General features: G+C 28.8%; 1 protein-coding gene across 4 annotated transcripts in view; it reads left to right on the top strand.

The window, feature by feature from the left end:
- Positions 1–21216, top strand: part of LOC129973022 (uncharacterized) — a 202414-nt gene that overhangs the window by 116906 nt on the left and 64292 nt on the right. For 3 of the 4 annotated variants that reach the window (XM_056087367.1, XM_056087369.1, XM_056087368.1), the window contains one exon: positions 20797–20849. In XM_056087367.1, coding sequence (XP_055943342.1) covers positions 20819–20849 — 31 coding nt within the window. In that variant the 5' untranslated portion in view covers positions 20797–20818. Of the gene's footprint in view, positions 1–9313; positions 9333–20796; positions 20850–21216 lie in introns of those variants that run through there. The other variant, XM_056087370.1, reaches the window with a different exon arrangement.

Raw genomic sequence — 21216 nt, 5'->3', positions numbered from 1 at the left:
CTAATCTCTTAACAGTGCCAAGCTGATTGTTTTTACAAACACTTTGATATATGTTCTGTATTCTATGCTTGTATTCAGCATATATCATATAAAGAAATAGGCATTTCTTTTAAACTGCTAACAATATTTGTATATTGTGCTTACGAGCAAATAAAAGGAAGTGGAAAATATACCTATAATTAGAAGCACACCTGGAAATTAATTAAAACAATACAATTTGTAATATTTCATACTCTGTAATGAATTCATAATACTATCTCCAGAATAAAAGGATTATCAAAATCTTATTATAGCTCATAGATAAGTAGCTTGATGTGAAGGTAAAATTCCCTTTGGAATTAAGTCTGATTAATTAATTATTAATTTTTAAAATATGCATATGGCATTTTTATTACCGGATTTTTGAAAAATGGAGAGATATTTCTAATCCTGAAAGACCGCGCTCGAACAAACACGTAAATTTATGAAGTGTTATCTGAATATATTAAAATGAATTTTCGTTTGTTCGTTTGCCTGTTAAAAAATCAAGCATTTGGTTCAATCTTTATTAAATTTGACAAATATACCCTTCAAGATAAAAGAAAGGTCATTTTCAACCTTTTAAAATTATAAGAGTTAATTACAAAGTAAAAAAATGTTGGGTATTGATCTCATAAGAATGATTTCTACACTATATTAAAACTCAAAAAATCAGATTTTTTGATAATATTAATTTCATCTCCTTAGTTATAATTGTTCAGGAATTTGGTTAAATTCATTTAATCCTTACAATGTTTTCATTTTTGTAATGGTTTTCAAATTCTTTTCATTCCTTCATCAATCCATTCAATCTCCTGCTTTTGCCAATATTGAAATTAGGATAAAAAATTATTGCTTTCTTTGGTCATAAAATTGGTTGATGGATGTTGAGTTCCGCTGTTATTTATTTCATGGTATAGGACTTTTAAACTGTACGCGCAGTAATTTGTAGTTGGCTGATTCAGTTGAATTCATATTTTTTCAATTTTATTAAATAAGATTACATTCCATATCTTAAAACTTTTAATAAATGCATTCCACATTAATAGTTTAATAACCAGAAAGGCCAATATTTAAGACAAACAAGTTGGACGCCAAGTGTGTATAAGTAAAAAATTAACGTACGCACACACACACACACACACACACACACACACACACAGACAGAGAGAGAGAGAGACAGACAGACAGACTGTCTGTCTGTGTGTGTGTGTGTGAGAGAGAGAGAGAGAGAGAGAGAGAGAGAGAGAGAGAGAGAGAGAGAGAGAGAGAGAGAGAGAGAGAGAGAGAGAGAGAGAGAGAGAGAGAGAGAGAGAGAGAGAGAGAGAGAGAGAGAGAGAGTTTTTTTTTATTAGTATACAAAAAAGAGTAATTTTTTTAAAGTTTAGTTGTCTTTGTCTTTTAGTCATTAATTTATATCATTATTTAAAATATTTCTTCACAAATTTCCTATCAAATGGTACCATTCTCGTGAATAAAGATTTAATTATGATAATCAATTAATTGATAATTTATTTTCCTAAAATCTTAAAATAAAGTATATTGGTGTCGAGAACATATAAAATACACAAGCTCATAGAATTTTGAGCGTCAAATAAATAAGGAAATAAACGAAAATCAACTACAAAATTCAAATTTTACAAAAATCAAATATGTCAAATTAAAAAGAAGTGTTTAAAAATCGGAAATATTCTACCCTACCCTTTGTCAGGGGCATTCAAAAATGTTTGAACCGATGCATTATACATCCATTAAAATCCTCTAAAATTACCAGATATTACATTCTTCCACTTAATGTTTGTATAACATGTTTTAGAATTTTGTAATTTTGGTTGATTTTTGCATATTGATTAGGAAACTGTAATCATAAGAAATCGAATCGAATCGAATCATTTTACGTTATCTTATTTTACGAGATTATTATTTCAAGAAACTTAGTTTCATTTTGTGCCTTGTTATAATTTTTTAATATTTCCACCATTATTTATTTTAAAAAGCATTTGCTAAACATAATCACTATATTATTAAAGGCATATTAACTTACGAGAAATATTGTTACGAAATTTCCTGGGTTCGTTTGGATAGTGGGGGTTATATGGTGTGAAGAACGCTCAATCACCAGGCGGCAGTAGAAAATAAAACGTTTATTTACACGAAGACACACAGGACAGCACAAAGACGACAACTATATACAGCACAGACGATTATCTTCAGCCGAGACGTGCAGCATACAAAACTCTACTACAGACAGTAGCACACAGCTTAGTTCAGCACTAGCTTCACTCCGTCGCTGCTCCGCTTATTTCTGGAAGGCCAGTTCTTTAGCATCGGTTTCGACTACTCTTCGACTCCACTGGTTCACAACCACTCTCTCCGATATGGTTCACGACGACGACTCTGGTTCACTACTACGACTACTCTTTCGCTTCCGACTACTTTTCGACTTCACTGGTTCGCGACTCAATTCACCGTCTCTCCCCGGCAATTGCAGCTCCTTTTATAGGTCTTAGGAGGCGGGGCTAGAAGCCTCTCAACCAATCAGGAACGTTCGAGGCGTAACTCGGTTCCTACTGGACGGATCGGGAAAATTCTCGATGTTTCGGGTATAATCTATTTTGGCGACAAAGTCGCCAAATTCGTCGCCAAGTTTGTTGCCGATCTTTGGGACCTCCCATGGATCCACTATGCTGGAAAGCCGCATCACAGATTCGTAACAATATAAATGACCGAATATAAAGAAATTTTTCACTTTTGGTCATATTTCTTCCGATTTGCTTGACGTATTTAAAAGAACTCATATGTTTAAAGAACGATATTAAATAAAAATGAAAAGTTATGGAATGCACTTATGATCATAGGAAGATCTAAAACAAAGGTTATAGAACTGAATCAAAAAATGAATTAGTATGGTTAACAAATTACTATTTTGTACCATTTCTTTACAATTTTTTTCAATCTTTTAATGAGGTATATTTACTTAAACAGTTATAAAAAATTGCCATAAAAGACAAAGTAAAAATCATTTGTATTGAAGAATTATTAATCATTTAAATTAATAATAATATCAAATATATATTTTGTAATTAAAATTAGTATCTTTTCATAAATGTCAAAGCTGCACAGTTCTGTATAATTGAGCTAATTATAGTATATAAACCACTGCATTGAATGAGGTAGAACGCAGACATTCCAAGTGCAGGTTCATTGAATTCCATCTTTTTTTAAGATAACCGTTGCCATCTGTCTTGAGTAAATAATACATTCTAGGAGGCGAAAGAAATTGCGTTTATTTACCCAGCTTTTTACACTTCTCTTGCTGTTTGCCGAAATTTTCTGTCCGTCTGGCGGCGTGACTTTAATTATTCGAAGTTCTACAAATAAATTGTTTTCCGAATATTCTAAGAATCCTAAATTCAAATAATAATTCTTCTGTGTAAAATAAAAAGTTTCGGATTCTTATTCAGTATTCTCAAAGAATATTTCTCTCTGTTTATTTATTTTTATCATATATTTCTCTCTTTATTGCACACAACAAATCTATACTTATAATAAAGCTCAATGTGTGTGTGTGTGTGTGTGTGTGTGAGTTGGCGCTCTACAGGCCAGACCGTTTGACATACAGCTACCAAATTTGGTACATGTATACCTTGGAGGTTGGGAATGTGCACCTGGGGTTTCTTTTTTCGAATTTTTAATTAGAATTTTAATTATTAATTAAAAACTAACTTTCCCGCCAAAAAAATCTTCCATTTTCCCCACCACCAACTTTTCCGCCAAAAAAAATCTTCCATTATCCCCAGCGCCAAACGAGAAAGGCTTCCGTTTCTTTTTTCTCCCAACAGTAATGAGGCTAGGGTTAAAATTTTTCGGCGGATTATTTCAATCGGTTCTGTTTATTTTCTTAATGTTTGATGCATTTAAAATTAAACATTGTTAATGAATCAATCTTTCAGATTCATTCTGAAGTACTTTTGAATTAAAATAAAACAGAATAAAGGAAATTAAAAATTTCTAATCCGCATAGTGTTACCCCAACTGGCGTAGAAAAAATCACGTATTTGCGTTACGTAACTGGCGAAGAAAATTCACGCATGCGCATTCTGTTCTGATTGTTGCCATGACAACGTTATCAATGGATGATTTAAATTATTTTTGGGTTAGTTGCATGCTTTTGTAAGTAAATTGCATTTATGTTAGTTATATATTTTTTGTATATGCTTATAGTTTTAAGTACATCGTTTTTTAAGTAGTTTTTTAAAACCTGTTTTCAACCGTTTATTTTAAACGATTCGTTTTATTTTCTTAGTGTTTGATGCATTTAAATTTAAACATTGTTAATGAATCGATCTGCTCATAATGAATCTAAGAAAATTTTGTTGACCAACTCTTGAGATATTACATAAATTAAAAAAGAAATTCTTTAGTGCCCATAAAGTTTAAACGCTGAGTGACTCTATTTTCAGTAATCAGATTATAAAAAAATGCTTTGTTTCAGTAAAAAATATTATTATATTAATTGAAGATAAATTCTTTCCACTTTAATTTAAAGCATAAATTCTACGGGTGCTAACAGAAAATGAGAGAGATACATATTACGTTATGACTGAAGGCCTTTATAATATTATGAATGAATTATATGATAATCAAAATTTGAAGTTTTAAAATATTTTGATGAAGAAGCTATTAAAGTAGAAATTGCATAAAATATTTAATTATTAAAATTTTAACGAACATTAAGATTGGCGAACCAGCTGGTCGCCAAAGGCGGCTAGTAAATAATATTTTTAAGCTTTATTCCTTTGTATGTGAGAGCGTTTTCGCTTGATTCTACATTCAATGGATCCAATAATGCATTGTATTATTTGCTATTGATAATTTTACATTTCTCAAGATAGTCGATGAACAAAAAACTATGCGTGTCCTAAAATACAGTTGCTGTAGATTTACCAGTTGATTTTTGAGTTTTGGGTAGCATTGTACTACTTTCAGTGGCTATTTTCCACTAAGCTTACGAGCTACTTTAATTTTATTCAGGTATCTAACAATGGATCCATGTTTCATTAATTTTCACATATTAATTCAAGAAATCCTTACTCTTCTTAAATCACTGTCTGTTTCAACAATATTTTTCCTCATCAAAAAATATTGTTTAACCAACACATGAAATTGTTTTGAAAAATACAAACTGAGGTCACTAAAATCACTGTAAGCTGTAAACAATTTGTCAGAATGTCATGAAATTTTGTACACATCATTCGAAGGTTGGTATTATCCAGCACTCATATGAATCTATCAACGGTATTGTCATATAGTGCCAAAACTGAGGCTTATTGAATACTAGCCGCCTTTGGCGACCAGCCGGTTCGCCAATCTTAATGTTCGTTTAAATTTTAATAATTAGCAAGGTTGAACCAGAGTTTAACCCCCTTCTTCGCCAAGTTGCGATAACGCGCCAAAGCTGGCAATCTTTATTATGTACTATAATTGAACATGTGCTCCTTTGCTTTTGAACATTTTCCTAAGCCGTTGTTGGCGATTTTTAAAAATTGTGCCAAGCAGGGGGTTAACTCCGGTCGTACCATTAAATATTTTACGCAATTCCAACTTTAATAGATTCTTCAGCAAAATATTTTAAAACTTCAAATTTTGGTAGTCATATAATTCACTCGTAATATTATAAAGGCCTTCAGTCATAACGTGATATGTATCTCTCTAATTTTCTGTTACCCCTCGTAGAATTTATGCTTTAAATTAAAGTGTAAATGATGAATCTGCAATTAATATAATAATATTTTTTACTGAAACAAAGCATTTTTTTTAATAATATGATTACTGATAATAGAGTCACTGAGCGTGTAAACTTTATGGGCACTAAAGAATATCTTTCTTCATTTATGTAATATCTCAAGAATTTGTCAACAAAATTTTCTCAGATTCATCATGAACAGATCTATTAATTAACAATGTTTAATTTTAAATGCATTAAACACTAAGAAAATAAAATGAATCGTTTAAAATAATCGGTCGAAAACAGGTTTAAAAAAACTACTTAAAAAATGATGTACTTAAAACTATAAGCATATATAAAAAAATATATAATTAACATAAATACAATTTACTTACAAAAGCATGCAACTAACCTAAAATTAATTTAAATCAAGAATCATCCGTTGATAATATTATCAACAATCAGAACACAATGCGCATGCGTGAATTTTCAACGCCAGTTACGTTAACGCAAATGCGTGAATTTTTCTACGCCAGTTGGGATAACGCTATGCAGATTATACATTTTTAATTTCCTTTATTCTGTGTTATTTTAATTCAAAAGTACTTCAGAATGAATCTGAAACATGGATTAATTAACAATGTTTACTTTTAAATGCATAAAACATTAAGAAAATAAACAGAATCGTTTGAAATAATCCGCCGAAAAACGTTAACCCTAGCCTCATTACTGTTGGGAGAAAAAAAATACTGATGCTTTACTCATTTGGCGGTGGGGAAAATGGAAGATTTTTTTGGCGGAAAAGTTGGCGGTGGAGAAAATGGAAGATTTTTTTGGCGGGAAAGTTAGTTTTTAATTAATAATTAAAATTCTAATTAAAATTTCAAAAAAAAATGGACCCCAGGTGCACATTCCCGACGTCTAAGGTATACATGTACCAAATTTGATAGCTGTATGTCAAATGACCTTGCCTGTAGAGCGCCAACACACACACACACACACACACACACATTGAGCTTTATTATAAGTATAGATTGTGTTATTTTTTGTTTTTACAATTGGCAACATTTTGTACTCTTAAATATTTTTTTGTGTTATAGGGAAAACTGGTAGAATTGAATCGTTTGTTATCGTTGTTTTCTTATTTAATTGCATGTTAACGCATATTGAGTAAAATAATTTATAATATAATTAAATGAAGGAAACTGTTTATGGAATTAAACTAAAATTCGGTCCCCATAACGATACAGTATTTTAATTAAGGGCATATTTTAATTACAGAAATATTAAATTTTGTAATTCATCTTTGTGAGATTTGTATACCTTTATTCACATTCTTTTTATTACACATAAAACATGCAGAAAAAACATTTATTCCAATTCAACAAATGTTTTCTTAGTAGAAATTCTGTCAGAAATCAAAATTCATGTTTTCCATGAAAGACTATTTTTTCTAACGTGGTTTGAATTTATGTGTTATAGTACATATATCAGTCAGAACGGTTTTTGTATTAAAATGTACGGAAGCATCGTATGCATCTATCTATACTTATAATAAAGCTCAATGTGTGTGTGTGTGTGTGTGTGCGTGTTGGCCAGACCGTTTGACCTATAGCTACCAAATATGGTACATGTATACTTAGGAGGTCGGGAATGTGCACCTGGGGTCCCTTTTTTGAATTTTTAGTTAGTTTTTAATTAATAATTAAAATTCTAACTTTCCCACCAAAAAAATCTTTCATTCCCCCCCCCCCACACACACACTCTAATGAGGCTCGGGTTAACATTTTTCGGCCGATTATTTCAAACGATTCTGTTTATTTTCTTAATGTTTTATGCATTTAAAATTAAACGTTGTTAATTAATCGATATTCCAGATTCATTCTGAAGTACTTTTGAATTAAAATAACACAGAATAAAGGAAATTAAAAATTTCTAATCTGCATAGCGCAGATTAGAAATCTGCGCTAGATCTTCATTTCTAATTGGCGTTGAAAATTCACGCATGCGCATTGTGTTCCGATTGTTGACAACTCTATTTTCAACGGATACGGACTTGGTTTTGAAGGCCTAACTTGTTTCGACCGATTATTTCAAACGATTCTGTTTATTTTCTTAGAATTTCATGCATTTAAAACTAAGCATTGTTAATTAATTGATCTGTTTATGATAAATCTGAGAAAATTTTGTAGAAAACTTCTTGAGATATTACATAAATTAAGAAAGATATTCTTTAGGTTTATTCTTTCCCATAATGTTTAAATATTCGGTGACTCTGTTTTCAGTACTCATATTTTAAAAAATGCTTCGTTTCAGTAAAAAATGTTCTTTTATTAATTGCAATTTAACCGTTTCCACTTTAATTTAAAGCATAAATTCTGCGGGACAACTAACAGAAAATTAGATAGATACATTTTATGTTATGGCTGAAGGCCTTTATAATATTATGAATGAATTATATGACTATCAAAATTTGAAGCTTTAAAAAATTTGGTGAAAAAGCTATTAAAATAGGAGTCACATAAAATATTTAATTATTTAAATTTTAACAAGCATTAAGATTGGTGAACTGGCTGGTCGCCAAAGGCGGCTAGTACTCAATAAAGTTCTAAATCAGAAAACAAAAAATTTTTGGCGTTTTTTGGTTATGAAAACGTTGAATTATCTTTAAATGTTTATTTTCACATGCAGTTAATTTATTGATAAAAACATCTGCATAATTATTAGTAAAAATCTCAAACGAAACCTGCAGACAAGAAATTCTTATTTTGTTTAACTAAATGACCAATAATTCCAACCAATTTCCATTAAAATACTGAGATGAAAACAATGTATAATGGAATAATTTGCCAATTTTCCTGATCCAATTATATAAATATTTCTACGTACAATGGCTGGTAATCTTTTATTTAGTATTTTTAAAAAATAAATTTATCACGTTTTTAACTGCGTGTTTTTGACTCATTATACCCGTCTTCGAAGCAAATTTTCATAGAGAGAGGGAAAAAAAACCCCAAATACCTTAATAGCAATGACGAACAATGTATTTAATCTTGATGCTTTCTTGTAGCTATACACGATCAGATGTGAATTTTTTTATTTATTTATTCTGTTTTATTTATTTATTTATTTGTTTTATTTTTCAATTTACCAGTTTTTATGCCTTTTGGTAATCACCGGAAAAAATTGTTGAAGAGTATCCAAAATGACCTCATTAATGCTTATACCAGAAGAACGAAACAAACACTTTTATTTCATGATCTTTTTTTTGTGTGCCAAGAAATGTTATTACTGCTAATTTACGAAGTTCTGGAAAGTGCCTTATTTATGGATCATTATCGTTTGCAGGAAAAACCATCGAATAGCTAGAACAGGTAAATCAGTGAAAGCAGTTTAACGTCTAGACTTCTTGTATTTTTCTGTATTTCCGTGGATTTGGATCTTAATTGAACATTTCCAGTCAAGGATCTTGGAATAAATTCTGTGAATTTCTATCCAGTTTAGCTCATCATTTGGATTTTTGAATTTTGGTGAACAATATGCTTTTTGCACCATAATTCTGAGGATGGAATCTTTGTATCTAAAGGTATGCTTAGGCTTGTGATATGATAATTAGTTTATAGTCGGAACATTTATTTTTTCTTATTCTGAATTAGAAATCGTGTGGATGGACGAAGTAGAATATATGTGCCATACTTTTATTAAGATTTTCATTATTCGGTAAACATGTTGGCGATACCATTTTATAGAATCATAGTACAGATGATTTTGTGGGCTGACTCAAAAATTTGGAATATTCGATTATTGCTTTAAATTCAGTATTTTTAAAGCCATATAGACGGAATAGAATATGTTTTTGAACTCCAAATTGTAAACTACATACTTATGAGAAACAGTATTTAAAGTTGTTTTACTTTAATTTTTTTTTTATTTTACTTGCTTTGTTGTTTTAAATTCTATTTTTAGAAGTCATTATAATTTTAAAATTCTGCTGACATATTCTTTTGAGCAAAACTAAAGTCGTCGTTACTTTGAATAACACTGTCGAGATATTATACAGGAAATGACGGACGATTAATTTTTATGGTTTAATGAAATGTTCGTTTATTAATTTCATTTAAATAATTTGAAAGAAAACTGGATAAAAAATATATATATGTGCTTCAAATATGCATGAAACTTCACGTTTCACATTATTTAAGAAACGAATTTTCTTTTATTGTGCTATGGAGTCTTTGAAGGATAGTTTAATTGTGAAAGAATTTTGTTACTATGAAGTGTGAATCAATCTTTAAAGTGAATATATTTTTTTATAATTACAATCAAAAAAAGTTTTTGAGTGAGAATATAATTTTATTTCATGAAAATATTTCAAATATTCTGGAAAATTTTTACAAATTTCAATATTTATAATTTATAAAGGTATTTAATTTGTTTTTAGAAACTTAAAAATATGGACTTACAAAGAACAAATGGGCATTTTTTCAATTTTGTGTAATGCAAGCCTATTTGCAATATATATATATATATATATAATTCTTTTAATTTTTCTTTTAGTTATATTTTAATCTTTATTAATTTAGTTTAAGTAATATTTTTTATTTAAGTAATATTTTAATTATATTTTAGTTTCAGAATGCATATAAAATATTTTTTATTATTTTTGATTTTTAAGAAATGCCTTTATCAATCTATATGTGAATTTAAATTTGATGAAAAACCTTTTCTACAGAGCTTACTAAATAAAATTTAACCTTTTAATTTGTTTAAATTATTATTAAAATTATCATACAGAAATTTTAAATTGTTGCTCTTGTGCAACAAGCTTTCTTTAGGATCATGGGAAATTTTATAACAATAAACTAAATGAAAGCTGTACCATTGTCAGCTATCCACTCTTATTCTGTGATGCCATTTAAATTCGCTGGCTTAATATAACTGAAACTTTAATAAGTGTTTCCGAATTTTGATATTCTAATGATCTAAAAAGTAATTGAAATAAATGAATGGTACAGTCGGTATATAGATACAAAACAAAATGAATCCCCAATCTTCTCATTGAAACGGTTTGACATGTGGCAGAAGGTGAGGTAATCCTATTGTCTCATATCTCATTAGTATTCATTCTGATTCGTATTCTAGAATCGGAACAACATGGATCATTCTGAAATTATAATTCTGAGACGGATGGAATCGTCCTTTTGATATGCAAATTCTTTGTCTTCAATTCTTTTGACTCAATGACATCATGAATGCGAATATGTTCGCGACAGATAAAAGCTCTTCTAATTGAATCGAAAGTTAAGACGGTATATATTTACTCTTTTAAATTGATTGTTCGTTTCTTTTTTATCTTAGTGATGTAAAATTATTTGAACAGAACAGAAAAGAAATTGATATTATAGAGAGTGAGAGAGATAATGTGTGTTCTAGTTTTAGATGGAATTCTCGATTATATTAACTTTCTCACAATTGGAATTTTTGTATTTGTAATAAATGATATCTCATCTTTTCTAAATTTCGCTTTCAAAAGAAATATGATCATTCAAGGATTGTATAAGTTTAAAACTTTTGTCTTTTGAAAAATGAAAAATGAGAAGCTAAATTTTTATTATATTGTTTGCAATTTATTCTCTTTAATATATGATTTATTTGCTTTAAGAAAACATGATTGTAAGCTTGTTTCAAATAAAAATGATATAATAATAAATAAAGATTTAAATATTGTAATATATTCTCATTAATACAATCCCTCTTTTAATTCGACGTTTTCAAAAAGATGAAAACGTCGAATCTTTAACTAAACTGAATAAAGTGAGTTTCCATTGAATCTTTTGTTAAATTGAAAAGAAGTCACTAGATGTTGCATTTCAGTGATCTTAACGCGACGCAAACAAAAGGAATTTGTGTTTTTTTTATAATATTTATTATATATAGTATAACTTTCTGTAAAATCATATACATTTTCTAATATATTGTACAATGAACATGTTTTGATTTCAAATTGTTTTTTAGAACCAACTTTTACAATTCCGGCACTTTTATTAATTCTGCTCCCCCCCCCCCCCCCGATCTGATATCTCTCGAATTATTAAAATTTATTGTAATGTATGGCAACAGCGTTTCGTGCGTCAGATGTGCAGTCACTGCGACTACACAATCTACTAGAGAAAATAAAATGGCTTGTATCTTTTAAAGCCATTTGTCAGTTCTTTAAGATTCAATGTTATACATGTTCACTTCCATGTTCTTAGGATTAACTCTGTTTTTTTAACATTTTGTAGTGTTTTAAAATTTATATTTCGTTGCTAGAAATTAATTAAATTGAGTCATTTTCAATATGGAATTGGCTAGTTAATATTTCATTCAACTTTGTAATAACACCTTTGATTATTCAAGAGATTATTACTAATGCTTTTCATCCTCCAGTATTATCATAAGGATTATTTTAATCTATTAAGTAATTTCACCCGTTTAACTAATAAAATTTCATTCCCCGCCCCGAAAACATGTTATTTGTGTAACGATAAATGCTAAATACTGGATTTCTGCTAATGTTTCGGAGAATATACGCGAGAAAAGAATAACTTTCCTTATTTAGAGTCATCTTCTGCTAAAAACAATGATTGGAATAAAACCAAATTTCGTTTACAGAGAGTGGAAGGTGGAGACAAAATCGAAAATATCAGCATGCTCTTTTTTTCCCTCTGATAAAGATAATACCCCCCCCCCCATCTGCTACCAATAAAACTGTGGACATAAGGTAAAACCATCAACACCACCAGTCATCAGATTTATACTTGCAGATCCTATTCATAAAGCTGTATGCTTCGTTTTATAATAAAGTTTGATGTAGTTGTGTATTAATTACATAGGCATTGGCGTAAATTATTCACGCCTATTTGGCGTGAATCTACTGTTTTTAATAAATTCTTCATGTGATCTTTGGAAGTTAATCGTTGGTGTGCGGTTGACACACAAGAACTAGAAAATCAATTATGTACTTTCGATGCCTTTTTTGCAGCCGATTTAAACCAAATTCTTACATAAAACTACAATTGTTATCAAAACATCACATACTGAATTTCATTATCTTTTTTAATTATTGTGTTTACATGCATGTTGAAGCACAGACCAACAAACGGTCAACCTTTTCATAAATTTCGTTGAAAATTTGACAAAAATCTTCGTTTTAAATTTTAAATCTGTATACCAAATTTTATTTATCTAGCCCTTTATGTTTTGTAGTTATCTGGTTCACTTGTTCACGGGTAGGTGGACAGACATCTTTTGACGGGAATTAGTTCAAATAGAAACTCGTTTTGATAGAAATCTACAAATTTGGTATTAAGTCCACATATAAAATTTTATCAGTCAGACTCAAAATCGTTTGGACTTGTGTTTGCCCACAGACAGACAGAATTCCAAAAATGTGTTTTCGGGATCGGTGAGATCTGAAATGTGTAAATTCATCGAAATCTGGCGGTCGAATATTTTGATGATAGCAATACCTTTTTTTTTTTGTTTTTTGTATGTACTCAAGTGAATGAAAATTTTTATCATACTTCGGATAGATTTAGTGCTATCAGAACTGAAAACGGGTCGGTAATAATAATGAACATAGATAAATGGATTATTATTTAAGTGTACGTAATAATAAACTTCTTTTTTCTGTTTCTCAAAAGTTATCATTGACTACAAAAATGAAAAAAATTTTAAACCCTTCTTTCATTTCAATGTCCTTGATGAACACTTCTTTTCTTCCAACTTGCTAATCCGCCCCTAGGTATTGATTTGAGAAGATCAAAATTATTCGATTTAAGAATCCATGTCAAGTGTGATTACCATTCAGATAGTTTCCTTTTGCTGCATTGTCCATCTGTCCTTGAATCGATGATAATCCGCTCATTTGATTAGTTCTACGGGAGCCAGAGGGATTACTTTACCTTTAAGGAAGTTATCATTACGATTATTCGATTTTGCCATTTGATGGAAGTGATGATTGTTCGATTGTAGCTACTGATTATCATGTTTGTGAGAAGTTTTTCTTAGGTTACCTTGAATCTTCTTGGTAGGTAACTTTGAAAAAAATTTTTGGTGCAAGGTTCCTTTTTTTTTATTTCGTGAAGAAAGTTTTGTGGATTGATTGAGATAAAATCAAAGGTTTGACCTATTTCCATAAATTATATACATATATGTAAATAATAACACCGATATCTATATTTTTAATTCGTAAAAATGCATATATGTATTGTTTTAAAAGCAATTTCATATTTTTTTTTCTCGAAATGCGTATTTTTATATTTGATACCATTTTATCTCCTCATCTTCAGTTTTACTATCCTTATTTAAATTGATATTTTTTTATATATAATACTAACAACCAAAATATATTGGCGAAGTTTTTATTTTTTAAAGTAAAATTCAGCTTCTAGTCATGTCTAAATCTCATATAAAAGACTTTTGATTGATAATGATCTTTTTCAAATTTATGTATTATCATAGTAACTATGTGAATATTTTATTTAGCATCTTTCTTTTTTTTTTCTTGCAATTTTTTGTAGTATGTGATATATACTTTTTATTTCTATTGCAACAGTGGACTAGGCATTTTTGCGAATCATTAACTTAGAGTTATGATTTTTTTTCTATTTTTTTTCCTTATCACCCAATATATAGGGCCGCGGTGGCCTGGTGGTAAGGTCTCGGCTTCGGAACCGGAGGGTTTCAGGTTCGTGACCAGATTCCACCGAAGAACCGCCGTGTAAGAGGGTCAGTTGCACGTTAAATCCGTCATGACCAAACGTCCTCCCGCTGGTGTGATGTGGTGTGGAGAGGGGGTGCCAGCTCAGGTGTCGTCCTCGTCATCTGACCGTGGTTCAAAATTACGAGGTCCGCCCCAAAATATCCCCAGTGTTGCTTCAAACGAGACGTTAATATATAACCAAACCAAACTTATCACCCAATATAAATTTATTTGGGTTAAAACTGTTTATGATTTTGTAATTCCAATTGAATAATAATTCTTAGAAATATTTTCATGCATACTGTTCCTTTCAGTATTCTGAGACGACCACTTTTCGACGATTCTATCTCATTAAGGGATGAGACGCAGAAGAATGAGTGCCTTTCCGGAAATCTTCGTCATCCTTTGACATTGATTTTCATCCCATTAGATACTTTTTTGTTCAATTTTTTTTTTTCACTTGTATGTGAGTCGTAAATCGTAGTGTCGTTTTTGGCCGCATTATTTTAATTCAGTCGGCGAGTAATCCGAGTTTATTTTATTGTTAATATAAACATCTCCTCCTTTCATCTTTCCTCTCATACATATTTTAACGAATTAAGCCCATCCTAACGCATACGCAGAAGTAAATGTCAAACAATACTTACTGAATTTTCATAAGAATTGTTTTTTCGGAATTAAAATTCACTTTTTACTATCTAAAAAAATACGAAATATAAAATGCAAGCCCTATTTTCTTTTAATATTTAACCGAAATCTTTATTATCAATTTTGCGTAATTTCTTCAATACACCTAGAGCATTACAATATCATTTTGAAGAAAGTAATTAAAATGTGCTTTTTTCTCTCGGTCATTAAAATACTCATTTTATTGAACAATATATCTTATAATATTAGTTTAGTTTAATATAAACATATATTTTAGCGAAGAAACGATAAAAATAAACTTAATGTTTCTGTCCACTTTTGTTTATTTAAAGTCCATGTTCCCTTAATAATAATAGAGGATGCGTACTTTTGTTCATGTATGTGTGTTGGCGCTCTACAGGACAGAGGCCGCCAACAGACGTTCTAGAGCTAACGAAATTGGCGAAGTATACTTTGGAGGATGGATATGTAGACCTCAGTGATTTTTTTTTTTGAAATTTTGAATAATTAAAAAATAAGAGAAAATTGAAAAAATTCTGTGATAATTTATGAAAACATTATTGCAGAAAGCTAATTTTCACATCATTTTAGAATTTTAAAAAATTGACTTTTTTCAATTTAGTTAGCATGCAGCTTTTTCCCAAATTTTCAATTAAAAATATTTTTGCTTAACTTTCATTTATAGTTTCATTATTGAAATGAAATTCAAACTCTCATTGTTTTACCGCACCATTGTTTTGAATTCAGTTGCCGTATGTCAGCACGCACGGCAGTCTTTGGTGGAATAGGGCTTCATATTTGGAACCTTAAGGTCCTGCAGGGGTGGGTGGGACCTGAAGGTCAAGCTTCCCTGACTCTTTTACTTCACTGATGATTAATATTAGATAATATGACGATGAACAAAAAGTAGTTTGATTGTTTAATATGACGAATATTAAAATATTTTAGATAATATGACGAAAATCAAAAGTTATTAGATTTTTTTTAATGTTATTTGTATTTGTTGAAGTGAATGATTTCAATATATTAGAATAATTTTTTTTCTAATTCAATTTAGGGCAAAACCAAGTGTTCGAATTTTTTTATATCACTTTTTCTTTCAAGTTTAGTGATTCGTGTTCTTGTCCAATTTACCAACGTTTTTTTATCTTTAGAATATTTTAGACAAGTTTATTAAAGCTCTAAAATATATTTAAAGACCTTATTAAAAGCAAAAGAGTATGGTTTTGACATACCTCAAAATCTTCCCCATGTGTGGGGGGGGGACGAAAAATTTTTTAATGCCTGAAATCTTTGTCGGTTTTAATTAGCCCTTTTATTTCGAAATAAAAGTATTGGATTACCTAAATTTTTAATGGTCCATTATTGTTCAGCTTTTCTTCAAGTCTCTTTCTAATTTAGTATTATCTAAGAATCAACAAGAAAATCCACCCGGATGTAATAATATTAATTTAATGATCTTTGAGTACGGAGTCCCTTTAAAAAAAATTATGAGATTTTATTACTTGGATAGGAATTTTAATAGCAACAGTAATTAAGATTGATGCAGTAATAAACTTGAAGCAAAGTTTATATTAAAAGTTAATTGTGATATCGTTGGAAATCGGCATTCAGTTCAGTCCTTACGTTCTTTTAAAGTTAGTTTTCTTAAGCAATGTTGTTCCTTCGAAAGTTTAATTTATTGGAGACATTTATTTCCTTTATTTTTGCGGACATTTGATTGACGATAGTGAACTAGCATCGCGTGATTACTTTCCAGGAAGTAATTATAATTGTCATCGAAATGACGTAAAATCGAAATTCGTATCGTGCTATGTTGATTTTGATTTCAGTTTCGATCAGATATTTTTATCTCCGATTTGATCTAATCTAATATCTTATTAACGTGAATGGGTTTAGAACAAACAGATATCAGACTTTAGCATTATTAAAGAACAAATGAAAGAATAAATTTTTGTAATCCTGTAAGATATTTTTATGAGTCTTTTAGTGTAATTATTTTTCCCGACAAATTTTTTAAAATTCAATTTGTGTTGTGATAATAATAATCATTTAATATTCTTGTACCAAATAAATGAATTGTTTATGTGTTACTTTTCTTATGTATTATTATTGTTAAATATTAATTATTTTTATTTATTAATTTACATTTTTAGTATATTTCACAAAAACTGCTAATGCAATCTATGAAAATTAAATGCGTTATTTTACTTTTTGTATATTCGTTAGAAAATTCTTAATAAATATTTAGATTTTGACGAAAAATAGCTCTTTGCAAAAAATCGTCTGCAGTAAATGAATTGAAATGTTACTTATTTCTTAAATTAACGAAAGGACAATTTTTAATGATGTTAATAATTAATTTTCAATAAAAGTAATACTTTAATAATTCACTCCAATTGTTAATTTTTGTTCAGTCTGAATTCTTTGTCTGAACGAACAAGAAGCAACTGTATATTTTTGATAATATAAACTTCTTAAGATTTCAGCTTTTAATGAAATCATTTTTTGATCGACACATTATAATATTGTTATTTTCGATAAAAATTTTATAATTTATTCACAACTATTATTAATTTTTATAATATCAGCTCACTGAAATCGTTTAATTTTTGTCTTAAAAAGTATTTTTAAAGAATATCAAAAACTTGAAAACACAACTTTACGTATTCTCATCTTTCAAAATAAATTAAAATAAAAAAAAATCGAATCATCTGTATTACCTCCTTGTATGGATTACTGAATTTACAATCATTATCGGAATCAGTTTAATGGAATTTAACAAATAATGTTTTAGTTTTGTATATTGGTTAAAGTTTATTTTTTCCGAGAATAAATGCAGATGCTATTAGTATGGGAAAAGGTTACCTTTGAACGATTATTTTGAAAAAGATATTTTTTTTATTATATTTTTATAAAAAATGATCAAAATAAATTCCTTTATATAATATTCTTTATTGCCACATAAAATCAAAAAATAATTTCCGTCTAAATATATTGCCAATTAGATTATTTATATATTTCCATATTATAAACATCCATAATCCTTTTCTTGGAAATTCCAGCAAACCTTGGAACATGAATACGATGAAAATTCAATGACTGTTATTTCAAGGTCCTATTATTTATCTCTCTTTTAGTGTCATGCTGTATTCGTGACATATGGTCCTCACGCGAATACTGAATGTCACCGTTGTTCCTGGTACTAACAGTTATTTTATTAGGATTCATGGAAAACGTTGAGATTCAATACTACAATAAAATGCTTTTCTCACATAAAAATCGTATTATTCAGTAGAAATCTTTGTATGAATTTTCTGGAACGCATTTGATAAAAATCTCTTAACGGGTGGGGTTCTGATTGTAATCTCTGAGAGTTGTAAAGGACCAGTTTTCATTTAAAAAGAATGTTTTTTTCTTCTTCTTATAGATGCTTGTATCTGATTACAATATATGAAACAAAACGATTTTTTCCCTCTTGTGTTTTGATAATTAACGGAAATTAATTATGTTGTGTCAAATTCTTCGAAAAATCAGAACTCTTTTTTATTTATAGAATCATTGCTAAATGTAAACTCATTCGTAAATCGTTTGTGATTAATTATTCATCATCTGCATCTGGTAAAAGTTTATTAATTTGGAAATTGTTTTAGAGTTATTATCTCTTGCACCTGGCACCGCTAGTGAAGTTTATAATTGCCTCAGAAGTTGTTAAATTTCTGTGAATAATCGGTGCTCATATTTTTTGTTAATTATAGCAAATTAAGCCTGTTGCAATCTACTGTTGTGTAATTTCGTTCAATTATAAAAACACCTTTTATGAAAATAAATCGTTGTTTACTAAAATCATTCTATGTCTCATTTGGTTTGGTTTAAATATATGACTGTAATGATATAAATTTTATCCAAAAATGCTAGATACATATGATTATATCCATATAAGTATGTAGAAGTCTTGAATATGCATTAAAAATTAACGTAATTATCTCAATCCAGTTTGAAAGAATAAAGGTTATGGAAAGCAAATTCTAAACAGTTTTGAATTATACAAGAAATTCTGTTAAACAATGTTCATTTTAAATAGACTTTTACGGTTCTTGTTTCAAATTAAGGGTTCCTGTTTCAAAATTAAATTCGAAACAAATAATGCATTCTTAAACACGTTAAAATCATATTAAAAACTATTTTTAAATGAACGCAATTTTATATATTCGTTGAACACAGAAATAGATTCTTAACGATTGCTTTTGAAGAATAGGTTGTAATATAAACAAACAATCAAATACCATTATAATGATAACTTGAATCGTGGAGAATATTTATTTGAGCCTGAATTCTTTTAGTATCCAAGTTATTATTATTTTATCTTTTTTTCATATTTATTTTTTATTATAGAACGTTTGATAACAAGCAGATACAAAAACATTAAGAACATTCAGCATATGAGTTCGATTTCTGGTTTAATACTTTGCTAGTGAAGATTTCCATATTTCAGCAGTCTTTTTGATATGTAATGATCTGAGAAATATTTTCAGATTGTTTGGCTGCAGAATAAATTGAGTATAAAGTTACAAAATTAAAATAGATATTTCTATTTTTGTAACTTTGAATGCTTCTTTTAAAATCGTCCTCTTTTTACGGAATTTACCATAACATCCTTACAATCGCTTTTTATAATTCCAAGTAACATTTTCCTTTTCAGGTTGAATCCTAACTTTTATTTTAATTAATTAACGATTTCATAAAAAAAATAATGCTAAAGAATTTTTAATTGTTTTTAATTTAATTTAATTTTTATTTAAATTTATTGATGAAACTAATGATATATTCTATATAAATGCCAGAATTAATTAAAACTTGGTATTGAAATGGTAATAAATATGTCGATCGTTGAAGGTTACTATATATAAGTTTGGTCTATACCTTTAGAAATATATATTGATACCTTATCTTCTCATATTCTTCATCTACATTATTTATTTTGGTTTCTCAATGTTTCTAATTTTTTATTTCCCATTTATTTAAGTTATTGATATCAATTTAAATTTAAATTTTTGATTCCGAAATTGTGCCGAGTTTAAGTCTTTCTTGTATAACTTTTTTTTCTTTAGGTTACTTTTAATTTTGTTTATTCTTTAAATAAGCCACACAAAGGTGTTGATCATTTTCAAATAGTGTTTTGCTTTTTACATTGTAGAATTTATACATTATTCTTATATTTATTATGTTTCTTCTTATTATTTTTAGTATGGTTGTTCTTATTATGTTTTATATTCTTATTATTAGCGCAGTTTATAGACATCTTCATTTGTTAAAGCAACACCATTTATTCTAATTCACAAACAACTTAACAAGGATTTTTTTTTTTCAATTCTTGAGAATATCTGATAGCTTCAGCATATGTATATATCTTATAATAAAAATAATAAGAATTTTCTTTTAATTCTTCGATAAATTTGATAATTTCTGTAAGAATTTTTCTTGTTAAAAAAATCTCAATTATGCAAGAAAAGATTAAAACAGGATATAATTTTTATGGTATTGATAATTATCCATGTTTAATGATATAAGCTAACTGAATTTGAATTTCATTGCTGTTTTCAAAAACAAAACGTTTGATTGAAGATATATCTCTAAATTTTGTTTCTGTTTACAGATAGTGGAGCACTGGCCAAGAAATGCCCCGAAACCGTTATGCTTGCATCACAGGTAAGCAATCATTATCATTGTATTTTTTATTAATTATTTATTTTATGGAAATTATAATTTGAATGAAAGCGAAAACAGAAAGGAGCTTAGAAAATAATTATATATTAAGCTTATTTCCGTGTTTATGACGGTATATCTTAATTCATACAGCCAGTAGCAACTTTATGATTTTCCCACTGTCTGCTATATTTTGGTTTGGAGTCGAAATTCCAGTTTAGTTTTACATAAATGTGACAAACGATGATATTAAGAGCGTATACCAAAATATTTAACATTTATACGGAGTTTAGAATCGGGGTTTCAAGATCCAATTCCATCATATATACTGAGTACGTATATGTCTGTAGCGTATTAAATTTGTCTCACG

The sequence above is a fragment of the Argiope bruennichi genome, chromosome 6, assembly GCF_947563725.1.
Source record: "Argiope bruennichi chromosome 6, qqArgBrue1.1, whole genome shotgun sequence".
NCBI classification, from domain to species: Eukaryota; Metazoa; Arthropoda; class Arachnida; order Araneae; family Araneidae; genus Argiope; species Argiope bruennichi.
The sequence above is the reverse complement of the archived record's forward strand: the minus strand, read 5'-3'. Positions and strand labels throughout refer to the sequence as shown.